Here is a 22,391-nt window from a genome sequence, read left to right as displayed (position 1 = left end):
ATTCATTCCCTTCCTGTCTTTACTCAAGTATGTGGAGGCCTGAAATGCCATCAGTGTTTCCACTGTGGGAGGATGTCATTCCACCAAGCCACGTCCTTCCCATTTACTTTCTAGGAAATAACCCCACAATCTTCCTATTGAGCCTGGGAAGGAAAATATCAATGGTGGGAGAGGCTGAGCCAGTGCGTCATCTTTCTTCGCTGGAAGAAATGAAGGTCAAGGGTAGGAGCCACGAGTGGGGGCTGCCAATGTCCAAATGGGAGTGGTGTTAGGCAGAACAATGGGCAGCTTCTGCCCACCACTCCCTGGCACAAGGGCTGGGCCCAGATTCAGGGCTGGCCGGTGGCCGAGGCCTGTGGCACCCATTGTCCCATCAGCACCAAGGGTCGGATGTTCCCAGACACTGTGTGACCAGAGGGCGGGACATACGGGTCCACTGGGTGCTCTGTCCCACTCGGGACACATGCCCACCATGAGGATGGGAAGGGGCCAGGCCCTGTCAAAGAATTTTACAGAAGACTGCTGAGAACCCTTTACCCTTTTCCACTCACTCTTTGATTCGAATCTCATAGCCGTTTGTGACAGAAGGAGGCCGGCCCATGGGCATTTCCTCCATTTCCCGGATGTGGGCCTGAAGGCCAGCTGTGGGGTTTTGCGTAAGAAAGATCCCACAGTCAGGAAGCTACCCCAAGTCAGCTTTTAGTAGAGGACCACGGTGCCTCCTCACTGTTGCATGTCTTCCCAAGTCTAGTCGTTGTTGCCCGTGTGGAAGTGTTTGGAGTTAAACGGCAGAATACTCGGAACATGGGGTTGTGAGTTTGAATCCTGCCTCACCCACTTAGGAGCTGAGTCATCTTGGGCATGGATGCCCCTAACCCCTTTTGGGGTTCATGCTGTCATACTGTGGAGAATGTCTGAGAAAGCGCTCTGCAAACTGCAAACTCTCTGCCCGTTGCTCACTGGTGCCTGTCTGTGTGGGGACAGTGAGAACGGTTCGCATTCCATGGCTCGTTACAATTTCCAAATGGCCACGATACAAATCACAGCTGCATTACGGGTGTGCCGCGCTGCACGTGGTCTGCGGACCATCTCCTTCCGTTCTCACTGTAACTAAGCACCGTGTTTGGGTTTTCCGCTGCTCTGTAACACACTTCCCAAGCCCTAGTGACTTATGTCCACCACAACCATGCATTCTCTCTCAGCCCCTGCCTCCTGCCAGCCCCCGGGATGGAAAATTCCACCGTGGGCGTGGTCATTTGTCGTTTTACACTGGTTTCTGGAAGTGGCACCACAGCTACTGTCACAACTCCTCCTTAGCCGTGTGCAGCGGACAAAGCAGCCCCAGGGCTGGTGCCCTCTGCTGGCCAGCTGTGTTCTGGTGGCCGCCAGCCCCAGGGCACCCACACTCTGGCACCAGACATAGGCCTCTGCCTTGGGCAGGACAGGACATCCACTCTTACTCACCTTCTTCGCTTCTGTCTGGTGGCTTCAGACCTACAAGGTGCTGCGTCTTCAACAGTGTTGTGTTTTTGGTTTTCGTGTTTTTTTTTTTTTTTTTTTGAGGGAAGGAAAGTGTGTATGTGAGCAGGAAGGACAAAGAATAAAGTACATGCTAAGCCAAGTTTTTACTGTTAGAAGTTCACATACTATTATATTTTGGTAAATCATATTATTAGTCAAACGTAATTTGATTCTTGTAAAAAAAAGTCTATTTTCTAGGGGTGGATGGGTTTGCATCGCTACTTTTGTTATTGTCATTGTTTGAATTTGTAAATCTCTGCACCCAACTCTATCTAGGTTAGAATGGGACCCTTTGAGTGGCTTCCAGGGAATCGCTGTTAGGAATTTGTTGTGCAAAAAGAGTGACTAAGGTGCTGGGCTGAACGCTGGGCCCAGAGAAACGGGAGACATCCTTATCCTCGCTTTCCAGCACCGTATCGTCCGGCTGAGGCGACAAGACCGGAAACTACCTGTAACACCAGGCAGAGCGCAGTGCAGTCCGGCGGGAGGGGCCGAGGAGTATCACCACGACAGGAGGACACAGCCTGCTGGGCAGATCGGGAGAAGCTTCAGAGGGAAAGCGGGATTTGACTAGACCTGGGTCGGTGGAGGAGGCGCCTTTCACAGGTGAGGGATATGAGCGAGGGGGGAGGGGGCACATGAGGTTTGGGCAATGACGAGATTTGCTCAGTCAGTTGTGTTGATACAAAAAGGTTCTCCTCACCTGAGGAGGTATGCTGGGTCTGAGGTTGGGCTGGGTTGGGGAGTAGCTGGGATAGGTAGGGTGCGGGCTGCCTGACAGTCAGCAGGAAACCACTGGGAGTGTGAGAAGAGGGGGGTCCCTTGATTAATCTGGGGGCCGCCGTGGGACCAGCTGGGGCCTCAGCATGGAGACTGGCACACGGAGGCCTGGGAGCGGGGAGCACTGATGGGAGGCTCGCGGGCCTGCCGGAACTGATACGACAGGAAGGACGAGCTGCCCCTGCAGAGGAGGGCCCAGGTGGGCGACACCTTGACTGTCCAGGCAAGTGAGGGAGGAACGGGTGACACGGGTGACACGGCAGGACTCTGTGCCTGCAGCGCTGGGAGAGAAAGTGCAGCAGCCGACAGGGAGAGGTGTTAGAGCTGCAGCCTTTATACTGGAACAGATTGCCCGTGGAAAGAAAAATGCTTCCTTCTGCTACTGTAGTGCTTACATCTGGGTGAGCCGGTGCAGGTGACGGCTGACGGACGCAGGTGACCGACTGTGGGTGAGGCTGTCTGGGCGCAGCCCGGTGTTGGTGGACAGAGAAGCTGCCGACTGCTCTGTGGTGCTTCGTGCAGAGGTCAGGGACCCTCTGGAAGCCACACTGATATTCTCCCGACTCCGCTGCGGGGCTGGGAAGTTCCACAGTTGAGGTGGACATCTGGCCACCTGCAGCATTTCATCCTATTTTCTTAAAATGACCTTAACTGTCTTCTGGAAATGCATCCCTCACTTGCCCTTTGCCCCTGGCTGGGGTCGGGGAGCAGCGAGTAACCCCCATTGTATTTCTGGGCAAACACGCAGTTCGGGAACGAGCACTGAATCCCAGTTTAGGATTTCTGTCGCGCCACCTGGGAAGCAGCCTTTCTGGCTCTTTCCCACTGGACTTGAACCTGGGAGGATGGAGGGCTGAAGGGGCTGCAGGCGTCAGGCTACACATGGATCCTGCAAGTTGCGTCGGCACATCCTGGAGCGCCCAAGTGTCTTAGTGACTAACTTGTTCCCGCCCGAGGACGGCACTGTCTGCGTGCAGAGTGGCATCTGTGCAACCCCCAGGGCTTCCTGACGGGCACCCGAAGCACCCTCATCGGAAACCCACCCCCCACAGGGGCGTGCGCTAAGCCCCGTGTGCAAACAGGAATGTAGAAACCCCGCCGGCCCAACGGGCCAGCCCTCGACACGGGCTCCGCAGGTCCGTGCGCCTCTGGCCCCTGCGCCCCTTTGCCGGAGCATGGCTCCACGGGCTCCCCACAGAGTGCCTCTTGCAAGCCAAGTGCTTGCGGCAGAACCAGAAGACAGTGGGGCCTCGCAGAGCTTGTAAGAATAGGTTGCGTAGGGGAGGAGAATAATTGTCCCTCTGCCCTTCCGAGTTCTCTGACTCAGCCCCCTGTGATACAGGACAGATTAACAAGAGAAAAACAAACGGAAGTCTGTTGACATGTATCCCTCAGGTATACATGGGAGAAACCCGGGAAAAAATGAGTACCTCCCCAAGGTGACTTCAAAGTCAGGATTAAATTCCACCTTCATAGGGAAAGGGGAAGTAGGCCTCTTAGGGGAGAATCAGTGACTTACAGGAAAGGTGAATGAATGGGCCCTTGGAAGAGATGGCGGGTCTGATGGTTTGTGACCAAGTTTGTCTGGGGGTGGGGAGGGCTCAGGGTCTCCCCTCCCGTGACAGGGTCAGTCTTCCCTGGCTGACGAAACTCCCAGGGAGGGGACTGACGGCAGCTGAGTTCCTTTTGGAGGACTGTCCAGTTTAGGCAGGTAAGCGGACGGAGTTCAGCAGTGAGAGCCTCTCCCAGTACTTCCTGTTTCCCAAGTGCCTGCAGCTCAAAATATGACACCAGCGTGGCTTGTTTTGGTCTGGTGTGCCCTGAGCTCCTACAAACATGGTTTGGGGCGTCGTACCCTGCTACCCCTCAGCTCCATGATTTTCATGTGCGTGTGTCTGTTCGCTATGTACCTTTTTATACATTTTTCAGGGGTGGTTCAAGATTTGTAGGGGCCAGGGGCTTTGTAGATCAAGCCCTGGTAGCAGGGGGTAGGGGGCCTACACAGGGTCCCATTCACCTTGTACAGCTAGTGAGGCTGACGTGACTGTGAGATCCCCGCACTCGCGGAGCCGTGAACTTGCTCTCAGGGCTGAGCTGAGAGAGGGAAGGCGATCAGGTTCTGGCGACACTCACTACCCCGGAATCCAGCTGTGACCTCGGGACCATCCGTTAGCGAGGCGGTGCATTCCCTCCTTGCTCAGACATTTTTGAAAAACACATCTTTGAAAGGGTTCTGACTGACTAGCTTTTGGACTGCCACATACTGTAAGGCTAGAACAATGCACAGAAGCTAAGTACACCGTCATCCCTGCAAAGACAGAAACACCACACACGTGAACTCTATTCAGTTTGCTCCACTTTATTCTGGGGTTTACATTACAGATAGCACAACTCACAAACGTACCAGTGGACATTGAAAACTAAGGCCATTCTGTGAGTTATTTTTAAAATTTGGTGTTTTGCACATAATGATCCTTTAAAAAACAAATTACCAAAACTAAGATTCTCTTCCGAAATAAAAACGTAAGGTCGGCACAGGACCACTTTCGGGCCGTATCCAGTCTGGAGCCCCCGTGACGAGACCCTTCGTGTTCACACCTAAGGGCGCTAAGGCGGCCGCTGCCTCAGCGCCGCGCCCCCCTCTCCAAACGGCATCAGAAGTAGTGTTTACCGCAGTGCCCAGCGGTCCACAAACTGCCCCCCGAGGGCAGCGAGGAGACTTGTACCCAGGAAACACGCTGCAGAATTCTTGGAACAAGTAAAAGAAAGGGACCTGTAACTAAGGCACTGAAAGCACATTATTTATATAAAGAAATGTAAACAATTGAACACCAACAGTCTCCCTCCACCAGGGTTTCTAGTGGACGCGCACGGGCGTGGTGGTCGGGGCCAGGGCGCGCAGTCCGGGCGAGCACCAGCACGGCCTCTCGGCAGAACCCAGGCCCCGCCCCCCCACGTGCGTGGAGCTGCGGGTCGAACCGATTTCCCAGCGACTCGGGAGGAGGCTGCCACTTCCCCTGGCTGTGTTCTAACAGTGTAACGAGCAGGGAAGGATGTTCGTAGGAGTTTTACATTGAAGGCTCTACCACCTTTTCTCTTTTTAGCCTTTCACCGCGTTCTCCTCCCGACCCTCGCAGCACGTGTGGCTGGTTTCGTCGGAGACGTCTGCCCGGAGAACGTGCGACCTGACCGGCGCCCCTCCTTGCGGGGTCCTGTTCTCAGTCTGAGGGTTCAGGTCCTACACCCACCACACCCGCTGTATTTAGAAAATAGACAGGGGGAGGCCAAGAATAGGATGGGAAACGTAGAAGCTAAAGAACTTATGCCACATGGACATGAACTAAAGGGGGGAATGTGGGTGGGAGGGGGTGTGCAGGGTGGAGGGGGATGAAGGGGGGGGGTAATGGGACAGCTGTAATAGCATAGTCAATTTAAAAAATCCCCGCACGGTAAAGACCCAGCAATTGGACACAGGGCCGTGAGCCGACCTCCGAAGGCCTGGCAGGCGTCAGGCGTGCGTCTGCAGCGGCCGCGTCCGCAGCACTGGCCGGGAAGGCGCGGAGGCGCCCCTGCTGAGGCCCCTCGCCCCAGGAAGCTGGCTTAGCTCCCGCTATCGTCTTACCGACTTTAGATAGCGTTCACGTCATGAACTGCATTATTCCTTTCAAAAATTTTGTTTAAAATAAGTACACATGTGTAGGAAAACACATAAGCAACTTTTTTCTTTTTGACGTTATTTCTGATTCTTATAGGAAGTACATCCTCTCTCTATTCCCCAGTGTTAGTGCTTATGAATTTTGGGTAGGTAAGGGAAAAAAAGTATGCGTTTTATCTTAAAATAAAACATGGTCAAAAAAACATTTTTGAAGAGAAAAGATGCTCCCTCGTGCCGGTCACACAGGGAAAGGGATGCAGACTGTGAGCTGTGGGCTGCGAGGCTGGAGGAAGGGGGCGGGGCTGCAGCGGGAACACCTGTGGGGCAGGGACCCCAGCTGCACCCCCTTGTCTCCTCCTGCGTCCAGGACAAACGCAATCCTGGGCGTTAAGACTGTTTCTGTGTTTCCAAACTTAACCGAAGGAGGTCTGAGAGAAACCTAAATCACAAACCTCCTTTATTAAGAGAAAAATAAAATAAAAAAATACACCCTAAAAAACCTATCGCCCTACAGCTGCGTTTGCAGCAGATGTCCCTAATAACCGATGAGTAGCTCCCAGCAGGATTACAAACAGCCTCCAGGGCACAGCTACCTGTGAGCGGGCGCGTGGGGTGGGAGCACTAGTGAGTCCTCTTCCGGTGGGCGGTGTGTCAACAGCAACTGCCGGAAACAGCACTTTCTGAGAGAAGCTGCCCGGTAAGTTCAGCTCACAAAGTGCTTACCTTTCACGGCAACGCGCGTTTCATTGTTGGGTCAAAGTCAGTGTGGAGCAAAAATGAGATGTAACTCGGGGAAAGGCGTTCAGGCCAGAGCAGTGCAGGAAGCAGTTGGTGGCTTTGAGGCTGGTGCAGGCGGGAGTGCAGCTGGCAGGTCTGCTGACAGCTTAAGACTTTTAATGGCCTCGGATTTTCTGCTGCTCTGACCGGCATCCTCATCACGTCACCAAAAACGCAGCCCGGCCTTCCGCAGGGTGGAAATGACCACGCAGTTTTTGTGCCTCAGCAGGAGGTCGGCGCCGTTGGTTTGCTGGATTTTCCACTGACTCCAAATAACAGGGATTAGATGTGTAGGTGAACTGCTGGCCAGAAATGTTTAAACTTTACTATTGAAGGAGGAAGCCTGGCACTAAAAACGAGACTCCCTCCCCGTTACTGGAAAAGAAGGGCCAGCTTTTGCGTTCGTTTGCTTCGCAGGGTGAGCACTGCGGAGGCTTCGAGGGCTGGCTGGCAGAGTGCGCCACGGCCGCCCGTCTGCAGGCGCCGCCTTGTCGTTGCTGCTTTGCTCTTGCTGCTCTAGTGGTGGGTGGATGGGAGGGAGGGCGCCACGCGCGGGGAGAAAACATAGTCCCCTTCCTTTTCGGGGCAGGTTTCACAGAAATATTTCAAAAGACACAACTTCAAAGGAGAGTTTCTGACTGCAATAACAGAATGTTCCATGCTTTCCTTTAAAAAAAAGTAAGTGGTTTTTACTGTCTTTAACACAGAAGGGGCTACGCCTGCCCACACGCCGTAAAGACACCAGCACTAGGCATGCGAGATTGAGTAGAACTGAAACGTATTAATGCCTGTCTTTAAAACTTCAAGCTCAGGTTTCCAGGTGGGAGCCTGAGGCTGCCCCGAGACGCGTCCAGGTCTTCTTTTCCACGTGAGCAAAGGGCACAGGTGGTCTTCCTGTCAAAACGTTTGGTCAGTTTAAGGACAAGAGATGTCTGTTTTCTGGTCTTAAGGAAGGATGCAGTGGTGTGATTGGCACAGAGGAGTTGGGAGGGAGGGAGGGAGAGTGGGAGGGTGTGGGAGGGGGGCCCTCACCCTGACTGAGGACAGCCGAGTGCCAGCTTCTGAGTTGGGCCGGTGCTCGCGAGCCCAGGTCTGCGCCTGGGGCTGGGCATCGGTGAGGAAACGGGACAGAGCCCCGGGAAAATCTTGTGTGTGCCTCGTCTGGGAACAGCCTGGCGGTCGTTTGAGAATACTCTGGCCTGAGTTAGGTCACAGCGATTGCTCCCCGCTATGCGTGTTGAAATTACATTCAGAGATTTAAGGAAAAAAATGTGTGTAGCAATATTTTCCCACAAAACTAAGTGCAAAGTATCTTTAACAAATAATGATGGTAGTGAGAAATATTTGACGTCGTCATGCAGAAACGCATCTTGGTTTGCAACGGCTTACCACACTTCCCAAGTACTCCCGAGCTTGTTATGCTGTGAACCTGATCTTACTCACCCTTCTTTGCGTTTAGCTGTGGCTGTTTGTGTAAAAAACGGTAACATGCAAGCTCGATGATCTCCAGTCCACCAAAAATTCTCTCTTGCAGTACGAAGATGACAATGGTGATGACAAAATACCACCGGACAAAACTGTACAAATAGATGAGCAGGCACATTGCAGGGCTGAACAGGGTCCAGTACAGTATAGAGAGACATTTGACCACAAGGACCCTGAGCTCAGACTTGCAAGGCGGAATCACGGTCTGCCCGGTGAAGTAAAAGTCCTTCTCCCCTTGGTAGAAGGAGCGCAGCCGCTCTTCCTTCTCCTCCCACCGCTTGTGGCACCAGAGCTGCAGGTCCTCCTTGGCCGCGGGCAGGCTGTCCACGGGGTAGCGGCGCACGTGGAAGTGGATCTCCCTGGGAAAGTCCCCGCGCAGCAGGTGCCTCTCCGTCTGAGGGATGTTGTGCGGGTAGGCCACCGTGATGTCGTGCACGGCGTCCAGGTTCTTGCCTAGGTTTGGGAGAGAGAGAAGGCAGCAGGGCTGAGTCACACTGCAGGCAGGGCCAGAGCCAGGGGGAGTCGGGGCAGAGTGCGCCGAGAGGAGCAGACAGGGCTGTGAAGGCTGGTGTTCCTGGGCACCTGGGTCAGCACTCACCAGTCACCGGGGTTTCTCGTCTGCGTGCTAAATGACCACAGGGGCCTTCAGAAAGCGATCATCCTCATTTGGAGAAGCAGTAATCTGCATTCTAGAACTTAAATAAGCACCTAAGTCGGATCTGAGACAGGAATAAAAGGGCACAGGACCAGCCCTTCTACACCAATAGGACTCATGCTTCGAGGTCCCTATTCAAACACCCTTCTCTCCAAATAAAACACACACTTTCTCATTTTTAACCCAGTATTACCATGACAGCTAATGGAAAGAAAAACTCAGAATCTGACCTGATGAAATGGTCAGAAACCCATGAAAACTTTGTGATTTTTTAATTTTTAAAAACATATCCACAGGAAGTCTGAATCAGACCCTGGCCTGGTATCACCATCATCCCCAGCACATGCAGATACATTACCTGGGAGATGTTTCCAGCAAAGTCATGTGCTCCATGCTGGAGACAACGGTGGGGCCTGACCTCGCTCAGGAGCTTGGGACCAACCAGGGAGACAGGCAGGCACAGAGCCCTAAACAGACCACAGAGCACCGGGAAGGGGCAGGGAGGGGGAGGGAGCAGGCTGCCCAGGGGCAGAGTGCGCCTCCCTGCCAGCGAGCGCAGAGCCCACCAGCAGGCTGGAGGCACACAGGAGAGGCCTCAGCGATCAGTGATCAGTGAGAGTCTGAACTCGGCGCTGTAGGGGCAGAGGAGCCCCTCAGACGGTGCAGCACCACTTCAGGATTTTTAACAGAAAAGGGATCAGATGGTTTCATTTCAGCAAGATTTGCCTTGAGGGCAATGACAAGAATGGCTTAGAAGGACCAAGGACAAGAGAGGCAGGTAGAGTGACCTGAGAGTCATCACAAGGCAGGGAAGGCAAGAAATGAAGAACAGGTAGTGGCAGAAACGCCAGAGCCAAAGAGGAGGAAGTGGAGGAAGGTTTTTATCCACCGAGGGAGCCAGTTGGCTGTCTTGGTAATTTTCAAACTTTTCTGGAAGTAAAAAAAGGTCTCTGACCACACAGCGCAGCAGGGAACTCTGCACTGCCAGCAGGAGAGCTGACTCCTCCTCTCACCCTGCAGTGACCCTGGACCCAAGGGCCTCCAGCCCGGGGTAGTGTCGGCCTCCCCCTAGGAGGCAAACAGGGAAGGGGTTGGTGTGGCTGACCGGGCTTGGTTCGCATGTAAGGGACAACAATAAAATGAATATTCAAACGCTGAGATATGCCTTTATTTACCAATATATGGTGGAACTAAAAGATTCAGAAAAGAGAAATCCTTGCAACTGCAAAGGATTTATACTGTTTTTAAATCTTTTAGTATGAAAATAATCCAATTAAATATGCAAATGGAGAGGCTACCCTCAGTAAAAGCCATTTGAAAAGATCGCACTGCTTTGCAGATAGTTTAAATTACAAATCTGATGCTGTTTGGACACTTATCACCTGCTGACCCAGGGCTTGGACAGGAAGGACCTGTTCCGTCTCGGATACGGTGCGTGTGGAAAGGCTCGTATTGTACGACCACTGTGTAAAGCCACCATTCCCTTGGGACCACCGTGCTCACTGGGGTCCCTGGATTTTTCTTTTCTCCCTGGGGGGACAGAACGAACACTTGCTCAATGCGTGTGTTTCAGATCTTAATCTTTAGTCTCGGACTGAAGCTGAGGGGATTCTCAATACATTCGTCGCGTGTCATTAACCACGAGAAGTCGAAAAGATATGACTGGAATTTGCAAATGTAACTACCGGAGGGAGTGTCTCCCGGCTTGTCAGGTGGAGCCCGTGTTTACTGGGAGAATCCACCCGATGTGGAAAGCTCCCTGGGAATGGGAGAAAGCCAAAGACGGACACATCTGTGTGTTCGAGATGAAAGAACCGAGGGAAGAAACCCTGGTTTGCCCGTGGCTGCTGAAGATCAGATCCAATGATATAGTTCAGTGGCGGGATAAAAGAAATGTATGCTCTTCCATTTATTTTTAGCCCAAAGTGATCTACAAATTTTGATAACAGAAACTTTCCCCATTCCATAATTAAATGTATGCTGAATACAAAAATGTAATTTTTTGGATCTCATTTTAATGCCTGCTTAAAAAATTAAAAATTCTAAGCCTATTTTCTATTAGCCACATCCAGATCCATAAATCTGACTACATATTAATATGTAATATATTATCGTTTTAGAGAAAGTAGCATGTCATCTAGGTTGCTTTGCATGAAAGGAAAAGGATGAACACTCAGGTAAGAGGTTAGCATGTTTCTCAGATATGTGCACTATTTTTAAGATTAAAAAAGAAAATTACCCCAATTGGATAAAAGTTGGATTTAGTAACTGCACAATTACTCACTGTGACCCTCTGACACTGACATATAATAACAGTAGATGGCTAATAATAAGCGTGACGAATCGGCACCACTCAGTACACTTTGAGGAACAGTTTTGGATGGACAGATTTGGACATATTTAGACTAAAAATACCAATGAATAAGACACCTTCAAGCTTCAGAATAAAAGGGCACGCATGAGCCACTTAAAATCAGCTGCTATTGTAAGGCTCAGACAGCACCGTCTTCTTTGTCAGAGAAAATACCACTGTAAATACCACTGTTTCCTACCAGGAACACTCCCCCCTTTCCTTCTGTGTCAGTTGGATCCTTGCGGAACAAAAGGTGGGGGCAGACAGCTCCTGGCCCTGCCCCCTATCGGCCATGACCCTGACATGTGCACTCCGAGCCCCATCTGTTCACGGGCACAGCAACAGTGCCTGCCCTCACGGGGCTCTGGGACGGCTGACTGGGATAAGGACTATAAGTCCTTGGAGAGGTGCCTAAATACTTTCTAGTTACGGCAGATTGGACAGTGTTTTTAACCTGGAAGTCTGAACTGCAGTACCGAGTACTGTCTCCATCACTTCCCCCCGATGAGGAGGACACTTCATTATGCATGCTGGGATGCAGCCTCCTCTTTAAGCCAGGTACCACCACAGGGGCACTTGTTTCCTCATCAGTTCCCCAAAACCCGTCTTTAAATAGAACTCCCAATTCCTCAGCCAACACCTTGTCATTCTCCACTGTGCTACTTTTTCCTTTCCGTCCCTGAGAACCGTGGGGTTCCCACGAGCTGGAAAACACTCTCGGAGCTGGCACTGCCATCCGTGCAGACCGCACTCCGCCACGGCGAGTGGCCACCTCCTTTACACAGCCACCCTCCTGCTGCTTCTGCTCTGGCCTCTCCCCGGGGTGGGGGCGGGAGTCTCCTCCGCAAGCCACCGCAGCTTCTCCCCAGTCACAGATCTCCCCGCTCTCAGCTCCTGCGGCCTCCTAACCAGCCCATCAACAACCCCCTCTGCTGACGGACACAGCTGTTCGAGCCCCTGCATCCCTGCCCAGGCCTGTTAGGAGTCCCAGCCTGACTTGGTCTGAGGTCCTCGGCGCCCAGGCCTGACTCCAAAACACCTCCCACCAGCCTTCGCCCCACTGCTGACTCAGGTTCCTAGTGTACCACTGCCCTTGCAAGAGAGCATTTCCTAGGGGGCAGAAATGCACCCCCCTCCCCTGGCATTCCGGCTCTTCTTCAACTGAGAACGTCTATTCGTCCTCTCTGCTCATAATGGACTTCCCTGATGTCACACAAAAAATAGTGTCAAGGTGTTTTGGCTGTAGCAAGTTAGAATGTATTCTTTGGCTTCATATGACTAACTCACGTAGCTTCAGTCATTCACATGCAGACAGTAAAGCAAACTCACGCACACAGAGTGGGGAAGGCAGAAGGATGAAACGGACAAAATATGAAAACAAAAACCGGGACAAAAGGGTCAGAAGAAAAAGGCTAGAAAGTGCATGAGCAAGTGGTGCAGCTGGGCCAAGTAACGGGGGGAGGAGCATGGGGGAAACTGATTAAGACAGAAGGGAAAAGACCAGGAACAGAATTCAGTGTCCGTCATCAAAAACCAGAGGAAAAGCAGAAGGAAGGAAACAGGTGAGGAGGCAAAACCGGTCAAGTCCAAGGAGTTAAAAAAAGATCCGTGACCACAGAGATGGTCTTGATATTCCTAATCCTCTGCTGTAGAAACAATTTCCAGCAGACTTTAATACAAAAGTGGATAAATCATATGAAATTAAATCAGTCTGTACTTGGGGAGCTATCTTAATCAGAAAGAGATTTAATGAAAAGCCTTAGCTTAGATGACTACTCTAATTATTACGGGCTAATATTTGTCCACAAAGAAGGATTTGTTTCGAGATTAGTCAGAGACCAGGAGAAGCCAGAGACACCGATTCAATAATGGAATGCCTAATTAAATGATAGCGGAATCCTAATGATCATGTATTGCTTTCCCCTGCACATGATTTATTTACCACAACCGATTTTCACTCGGTTCATTACGGGAAACTAAATAAAATGCAATTACTAAAAATAAATGGGGGGAGAAGAAAAGAACTGGTAAATTAAAACCTATCCTAATATGGGGAAATTCAGATGTAACTGACTGCACAGTCGTGAAGAAGCAGACAGCCGGGGGGGGGGGGGGGGGGGGGGGGGGGGTGGCTGTGGCCAAGCGGTGCACAGAGAAACCGTGCGTCCGGCCTACCGACCCCCTCCGGAGGGCAGCTGCGGCCCTTCGGTGCCCCCAGTTCTGCTCCGCGCTTTCAACGCAGCCAGTCACAGGCGCTGACGGGAAGTCCGGTGAGCGCTCACCAAAGCTTAGGGACGTGATGACCCCAGATCCTGCACTGGCCGCCGCTGCCGTGGGGGAGTCACGGGCGGGGAGAAGTCCCTGCGCCTTGGAAGTCTACGATCCAGTTCAAACACAGGACCTGAACACATGAAAAATTAAGTAATAAACACGTGAAATGATAAAAGTCAACATAAAACTCTGAGAAGCGACGTGAGCGTCACAGAAAAGTGCGGTGAGTGAGTTCAGAGAGGGCAGGGTCACGGTGGGCTGAGCAGCCCACCAGCTCTCATGGCGGGAAGGTCGCGATTCCGGTCTAGCACGTGCGTGCACAAACTAGTTTCTTGAAACTCAGAAGAGACAGGGACTCCAACGTTGTAAGTAAATTCTGGGAAAATCAAGTAGTTATGGAAAAACACACATCCTACGAGTATATCTCTTAAAAAAACAAACTAATGCAACAGAACAGAGTTCAAAGCCATCCTGATGGGTATGTCGAAACAACAGACACAAAGGTGACCTCACAGATCAGTGAGGGAGGGACAGATGCTAAATACAGTGTTGGAGAAAAATAAAACTGGATCCTCACACCGACACACACATTTACAGGAGGGTTCCACATGGATAAAAACTTACATGTAAAATGTACTTAGACAATTGACTGAAGAAAATGGAGACTGTTTTTGTGATCAAGTCGCAAGAAAACTTTTCTTAAAAAACAAAAAAAAAAACCTCTAAGAGCATAAATTATAAGGCAAAAAATGTATCATGTTGATCACATTAAAAATTTCTTTTTTTCTAAAATTTTTAAATATTTTATTTATTTTTAGAGTTGGGAAGGGAGGGAGAAAGAGAGAGAGAAACATCAATGTGTGGTTGCCTCTCATGTGGCCCCCACTGGGGACCCGGCCCGCAACCCAGGCATGTGCCCTGACTGGGAATCGAACCTGCGATGCTTTGGTTCATAGGTCTGTGTTCAATCCACTGAGCTATGCCAGCCAGGGCTCACACTAAGAACTTCTGTTCGGTGGATATGTAATAGAGTAAGAGAACATTTACAATGTGCAACACTCAACAAGGGGTTGATATCCAGAACACAAAAGAACTAGTGCAAATCGATACATCACTAGAATAATCTCCATAAACAACTGGAAGCTACAAGGGGTGGGGCAAAAGTAGGTTTCCGGTTGTGAGTATGGGGAAGTTTATTATGTGTTAATTGTTGTACTATTTTCCACATGAACGTAGAAGAGGAAACCCAGAAACCTAACAGGCACATGAAAATCCTTTGTAATCAGACAGAAACAAATGAAAACAACAAGGCATCACTTTACCCACAGTCCACTGGCAAGAAGCAGAACTGAGTGATACCAAGCGCTGGTAGGAGCGAGGGGTGAGGCACACTGGTGGACGGCTAGTGTGAGTTTCCAGGGGACAACCCATCTCGGAGAGTGGTTCCGAGCTAGTCACACGGAAGTGACCTAATCCTATGACTCAGCAGTTCCACCCTTGGGCACGCACCCTGAACAAATGATCACACAGGTACAGAGAGCATCTCTGGGATGTTTGCTGCAAGCTCTTCCATGATGGTAAGAGCTGGCGGCTGCCTGGGTGTCTTTGGGAGCCTCAGTAATTGAAATGCAGAAAAGACACTGCGAAGAAGGCAGTAGTTAGAAGCCAAGGATTAGAAATATTCATAACAACATGAACATATTTTAACAGCAAAATGCTAAGTGAGAAAGCAGGAAATAGAACAAGATCCATAACAGTCCTAGTTATGTAAACTTGAAAACATACGAACGTGAAACAAAACAAAATTTTACAGGAACTCACAGAAGCAAAAAGGTGCACCTTAAATGTGTCAGAATGACGACTGCAGAAGGGGGAGAAGTGCAAGTAGGGTGCAGGGACAGAGTGGGATGGAGAACAAGCAACAGAACCCAAGAGAAGCTGTGCCCGAGACCCATGACAGACACTGTTCTGTAAACTGAGGAGTGCGATTAACTCGATCCTCTGAATCTGAGGTCTTCATTAAGTAATAAAATATTCCTAAGTAATTAATGAACACTAGAAAAACTGAAATCGGCCCGTTTAAAAATAACAGCCTCTCTAACCCCCCCTTAATCTAAATTAGCTACTCTGTATTAGCTACAGAAATAACAGCATATTTAGAAAGGAAGAGCTAACAAAAAAATATGCAAAGCAAAACCCCAGCACCAGTCCCCACTGCCAGGGGAGCGCTGTGACGTTAACAGCACGCTTCCCGGGACGGGGACGGGTGTTTTGTCCCGGGTAGTGACACCTACTCTACTGTTCTACACTGGACGGCTGCACGCAGGTCCCAAGGATGAGGTTATTTAGGTCTCTCTGGTGTTTATGGGCATCGTTTCAGTTTCCAGTCGTGAGTCAAGTGAAACCTGTCAAAATATTTTAAAATTTAGGAACAGCTTTGCGGTGACCACTTCGTTTTCCTTAATTCTCACGTGTAAGTCTAAAATAGATCTTTACTTCAGCTATCTTAATCTTGAAAGAATTTATACTATGTGAGAATCTATTATCTTTCTTCTGTTTTTTTCACTTTTACTTTGAAGTAATTTCAGGCTTTTAAAAAATGCTGCAAAGTACTAAAAAGACTTTCAGTAAACTTCACCCACCTTCCCCAAAGGTTAGCGCCTTGTACAAACATGGAACACTTAAACAAGACCAGATCAACATCGATACTTCACTATCAGCTAATCTGCGTATCAAACTTTATTCAAATTTTGCCAACTGTTCCACTATTATCCTTTTTCTGGTTCAGGACAGTTCAGGAACTAATGTTGATGGCTGTTTTGTGGTTTCTCAAGGTGGCTCCCCTGAGGTTCCCTTGTAATTAAAGCCAAGCCAGGCCCTCTGGCATGACTGCCTCAGAGGTGACAACGTGCCCTTCCCAGCAAGTCCCTCAGGATCTACTATCTTTCGGTACAAACTGATGCCAGCCCGGAGGGGTACCAGCCACTTCCTGTGCGCACATTGCCACGGTTGGCATTAATGACTGCAACATCCCAGGGCCATTTCCTTTTCTCCCAGTGCCCCGAACTCGGGGTCCGATGATAATATACACCTGGTCCCCCTTCTCTGGATCCCACAGCTCTTTATGCGAGCCTCTCTCATGGCGCTCACCATTTTCCCAGTTTTTGTTAAGTGTTTATGTCAGCATCATATCTCTTGGACTAGATTATACTCCTCAAGGGCAAGCTGCATGTCTTTCTCATCTTTGTATTCTCCACACAGCTATGAATGAACATACTATTCACAGAAATACCTGTTAGAGAAATGATTCCTCTGTATTATGAAGACTAAGAGAAAAGAGAGAGTGAGAGAGAGAAACACACTGGATGCCGAACAGTATCTAGGTATTTTTTCGTATCATTTTATTCAACACAATTAACCCCGTGGAGTGGATCTGGAGACCCAAGCCGACTGCAGCCTTTGTCTGAGGCTGCAGAGCCATCAGGGGCGAGGGCTGGTTCTAACCTAGTCAGTCTGACTCTGCAGCCCCGGGGCTGGGCTCAGGAACTTCACGCTGGGAGCCAGTGCCGCGTGTCTCGTTTTCAGTTTGGTAAACTGAAGATCCGAGAGATGAAGTAATCTTTCAAAGAGGCTCAGAGCTGCCTAAATACAAGGACTGCATTTAGAAGCCAGCTTTCCTGCCTCCCGAGCCTGAGTCAGCTCTTCCCACTGCACAGAGGCACGGGGGCCGGGCCCCCACGCTGCCGTTTGGCATTCCCAATCAGCACAATTTTCAAAAGTTAAAATCCGGACGAATACAATTGGTCTTTACATTATCTTTTTAATAGTCTCTCAATATGTTAAGTTTGGCAGCAAAAGCCTTTTAGACAAACTTAAATATCTTAATTACACTGCAAATATAACCGAAATTCTTTCCATTTCTGAAACATATTACAAACAAAACACCAATTAATCAACATTTGCCCACAGCAGAAGAAACACACTGTTCTAATTGAGAATGTGTCCAATGGAAAAGGACTGAATTACGGTATGTTTTCTTGCATATGGTTCTGAAATGGAAAATTTTCCATTACTCTTTTAGGTATGGCTATGAAAACCTAATTCTATTTGAGAGAATTATGGCTCACAGGTGAATTTTTAAATGCTTCCTTCATTGACCTGCAAAAACGTGAGAACCGGTACGATCTATCCCATTCCTGGGGTGAACCAGGTTATCTTTTATTCCAGTGAGTTTACGTTGCTTAGAGTAAATTTTCTATTTAATAATACGAATAAACTCTCTTTTACTAAGTATCTTTTATATCCAGCCTGACAGAGAAAACTAGAGGTTTGCGAGGAGAATGACCGTATAAAGGAATGTCTTCCTGCCGTTCATTTATCTCTGCCTCTGGCTTTTTCCTCACGGTGCTGCTCCTATTCATCATTTTTACAAAAATCCATCAGTGACTCTTGGGGCAATACTCCCTTTTCTCTCTACAGAAACAGAAGTACTGTTACAGTTGGCTCGGCTAGAGTCACGGTATGACTTCCCGTCTCTCTGACTTGTCTGTCTTCAACGTCTTTCTGGATGTCACCTGCCTTTCTTGACCACTGCCAAAAATATATAAATATTGCGCACACTGAGAAAGTCAGGAAAGGCAACTTGACGGCAAGAGTAAATTCAATAAGACCCTCTCAGAAACACTAGTTTGCATATTTAAAGTGAATGCTAAACTCATTCTGGTGTATCTTTCAGTTTGGAAAACAGCTCAATTATTCTACGGCTAATTTGTCTCATGTACTGTCGTGCCACAATTTACTCTCTCTTAACTGTACGTGTGTGTGTGGAATCCTGCCCTAAGTGCCAAGGTCAAAGCCAGTTTCAAAGTCAAACTGAGCTGTCCCTGCTCTGGGGGCGGGATGGGTTCCCTGAGAAGACGTCATTCTTGACCCTATTCGTGTTTAGAAAGCCTTAAAAGGAGTCTCAGAATCAGCTCTAGACTCCTATGGAAATGGGAGAACAGAAATGAGACTTTCAAAAATTGTCACAGACGTTAGGAATTCATCACTGAACTACACAGAAGCAGGAAGCTTTTCATCTCAGACTTTCTTCGTTGTTTTTGAAAACTCATGAACGCAGCAAGAACTTTATAACGCTGCATAGGTTTCTCAAGAGTAATGGGTATTGTGATACTTCTGTACGTCCAATAGCACTGGGTTCAACGCTGCCTCAATTTAGTCAATCAATCAATATTTGCTAAATAAATGGATGACTGTCATAACCGGCTTAACAAGTATGTCTCAGCCTTGTTAACATTCATTTTCACTGAAATGTCAATGAAACATATTTAACTTTGTCTTAAAATAATGAATTTAAACACACGTGTCTCTAACTCATGATGAACTGGTGATGCTGGCGTCGGACTGGCCAGAAAGTCGGGTGCTCCTTTTTCTGTTGCACCTGAACTGTCACCCCAGCTGTGTCTGGACCTCGGTTGCACACCCAAAGAGGAGCTGCAGGAGCCACTCACCCAGGAAACAGAGTGCAGTGCCGCTTGCTAAGCTCTTTTAAAAAGTAACCAGGGAAGGTCTACTTGCAGCCAACAGCCCTGGGGTGACGGCTTGGCCAAGAGCAATTTCAGAGTAATCATGTTCATTTTAATGAAAACTTCAAATGATCTGCAAAGTCTTGGTCAAATTAACGCCCCACCCTCACCCCGGGCCTCATGACCACAAATGTCTGCGTGGAGCTGCGGCGGGAGTTGAGGGGACACAACCGAGGACCAGCAGTAATTTCCGGGTCATTATTAACAGAATGGACTCTTCTGGATCTGCCTGGTCTGAGAAGACCATAACTCTTCACCTGGCCTGGCACAAGACAATATTCGGCATTCGTCAAAAGGAGCAGGTTTGATTTTCTACATGAACTCTCTGCAGGCCACCTCCCGGAACATGTCTAGCTGGAGAGCACATAAGGATGGAGTCACTGAGCGAACGGAAATGGAGACTCTGGGAAGAAGGCGAGTTTGGGATTGGATGTATTTGAGGTGACAGACATGAATGAAACTATCCGCTCCACTTCCTGGGAGCACAGCCAGACAGACCCCGGGGGACGGAGGAGAGGGGCAGCCAGGGGCGTGCAGGTGTACTCTAAGGGAGAGACGAATCTACTACAATGAGAGGAAAGCCAAATGCAGGGGCCAGGCTTTGGGGAAGGGCTTTTCCCCCGGAGATCGGAAAAGGAAAGGAAGCCAGCAAAGGAGACTTAAAAGGAGAGAACGGTTCCGAGGAAAATCAGCAAGGTGTAAGGGCACTGGCAAACGCGTGAGAGAAGAAGCCCCAGCTGCCCACCAGGTCTGGGCACACGAAAGCATTCTTATCTGAACCCACCCCACCCCACCCCCCGCAGTGTGGCCCCCCCACAGTGTGGCCTTTGTGATGGCCGGGTAGGCCCCACAGGGAGACGCCCTGCTCCTGTCGGGGCAGCGGCCGCTGCTGGGCCATTTCTTTCGGTTAACCTTCTCTCCTGGTCGGTCAGAATGTAAGATGTGGGGAGTGAAAATGTGAACCTGGTATTTAAATGGGCACTTTCAAAACATAAAGGATAATTCAGAGGACACGATAGGATATAAAAGATTCTGCTCATCCATTTCTTTCTACCTGGCACCACCTAGATTCATTCTGATCATTCACTGAAGCTGCGATTGAATCTTTCCTTTCTTAAAGATGGAGCTTCAGAGCTACAGGGAGCAAAAAGTGGAAGGTATGTCGGTGATAAGGAAAACTTTCAGAATTACTTTTAAAACTTATTTTGTTAGGCTGAAATTGCCTTAAATATCTAAAGATTTTAGATATTTGAACACTTAGAAACACAAAAGCAATTCCTAGGAATAGCAATACACAGAAATCTAGAGAAATAAATATACTAAAATGAGACATGCAATTTGGTCTTCTTTAGAATAAATCTGCATATAGTGTCCTGCAATGAGTGCAAGACTTTACAAAGGAAATTAAACCCATGAAATTAACATTTTAATGAAGCAGACAGACGATTTACACTGAGACTACTTACTGAGTCCGGCTTCCAGGTGGTCTAATGAGATGAAAATGAAGTCTACACCTTCAGCCAGTCTAGGCTAGGGAATGCTGGGAAATTAGGATTGAATTTAAATGAGAAGAGACTGCTGTGTGCAAACACGTTCAGGCTAGCGAGCAGTTTCTGCCAGCCCTGGCTCCACAAACGTTTAGTTTAAAATACCTAAGGCAACACACACGTCTAACTTCTCCTAGAACTGTCCAAAAACCTGTGGGAAGCGACTGTCCCATGGAGAACATCAGAACGGCTCTACCGGAATGACCCGTGTAAGTTGTGTTACAGGCAGGACTGAGAACGTAAGAGTTCAAAGAGGGCGGTGAGGTCAAACCCGGGGCCACCTCCCTGGGACCACTGCCAGCGGAGGGACACCTTGAGGAGGCCTTTTTTATCACAGGCAGCTCTAATTTGCAGAAACTGTCGGAATGTGAGGAAACTTGAGGCTGAAATCCATCCCCCCCGACTCCCCCTCTCCAGCTGCAGTTCTGTCCTCTAAGAACAAACGACGCTCCCGAGCTTCTGTGCACGTGGTGCTGGGAACGTTCACAGCAGGGGCAGCCCCTGAGGCCCAGGAGCCAGGTCCACTGCGTTTGTGCATCTTGTGAGTGAGGAATGGTTTCTTTTTCACTTTCAAAGTATTGAAAACAGTAAAAATATATGGCACGTGAAAGTTCTGTAAAATTCAAATGCTGGTGTCCGAAGACGAAGTCTCACCGGAGCACAGACCCACACGCTCCCTGCCCTGCAACAGCAGAGCTACGCAGCTGCAGAGGTAACCATACGGCCGGCACAGCCTGGAAGGTTCAGAGAAGTTTGCCAAATCTCCTCTTACTCCGCGCTCCTCTTTCCGTGAAGGAGTCAGACTCTAAAGAAGGCAGGAAAGGTTCCAGACTGCTGGATGCACTGTGGTTTGTCCTTGTCCTTTCTCGGTTGCTGGGGCACAGGAAGAAGGCGTGGAAGGGTCACACCGTGGGAGCCCAGAGATGACACACCTCACGCTGCTCTGTCTAGGCCAGAGCTAGTCCCACGGCCCCGACTAGCTGGGAGCATGCCTGGGAACAGTGTGCTTGCATTTGCCCAGGGATGAGAGCAGGGGAGCATGAGCGATGTCTGCAGTGGCTTCTGATCAACACAAGAGACAGTCACTGCTCAGCTGGTTGGGAGATGTCCCACAAAGCAAAGGGTTGCTGGTTCGATTCCCAGTCAGGGTCCATGCTTGGGTTGTGGGCCCGGTCCCCAGTAGGGGGTGTGTGAGAGACAACCACACATTGATGTTTCCCCCTCCCTCACCCTAAGAATAAATAAACAAAATCTTTTAAAAAGCCATCACCTGCCCAATTTCTTCCTCATCTATAATGCCACTTCCCAAAGATAACCACTTCCAACCTTTTAAACTGTTTATTATATTGACCTCCACATAGCTAAATAATATGCTGACATGTCTTAATTCTTTTTTCACTTTTCCTGTTATCTATCAGCTTCCTACTATAAGAAAGATAAGATTTTTCTCTTACCTTTCTCCCCGTATCTCCCTTCCTCCATAGTCCCAAATTAGCTATACCACAGTTCTGGGTAAGGTTAGTATTTGGGGCTTACATTGTATCATGAGGCTGATATTAACGGATAGTTGTGCAGCAGCTTTGCAGTGCTGCTACCTTCTCCTGGAGTTAATATGACCTCACTGTTCTTCCTGCATAATTTTCTAGAGACCTGCTACTAGGTAATACCCGAACTGAGTTGGGAGGGTGAACCTCTTTCCAGGACATCCGTGCACATCAGGCGGTCCATCAGTTTTGTCACTCAGAGATGTTCTTCCAGGAAC

At 49.3% G+C, this 22,391-nt stretch overlaps 1 protein-coding gene across 4 annotated transcripts in view; it reads right to left on the bottom strand.

The window, feature by feature from the left end:
• Positions 1-4,640: 4,640 nt before the first annotated feature.
• The window catches only part of LCLAT1 (lysocardiolipin acyltransferase 1), a 150,585-nt gene continuing 132,834 nt past the window's right edge, over positions 4,641-22,391 (bottom strand). For 2 of the 4 annotated variants that reach the window (XM_028517438.2, XM_036027800.1), the window contains one exon: positions 4,641-8,671. In XM_028517438.2, coding sequence (XP_028373239.1) covers positions 8,169-8,671 — 503 coding nt within the window. In that variant the 3' untranslated portion in view covers positions 4,641-8,168. The remainder of the gene's footprint in view (positions 8,672-22,391) is intronic. The other 2 variants (XM_036027799.1, XM_036027798.1) reach the window with 1 other exon arrangement.

Source organism: Phyllostomus discolor, chromosome 6 (assembly GCF_004126475.2).
Source record: "Phyllostomus discolor isolate MPI-MPIP mPhyDis1 chromosome 6, mPhyDis1.pri.v3, whole genome shotgun sequence".
NCBI lineage: Eukaryota > Metazoa > Chordata > Mammalia > Chiroptera > Phyllostomidae > Phyllostomus > Phyllostomus discolor.
This window is presented reverse-complemented; position numbering and strand designations above follow the sequence as displayed.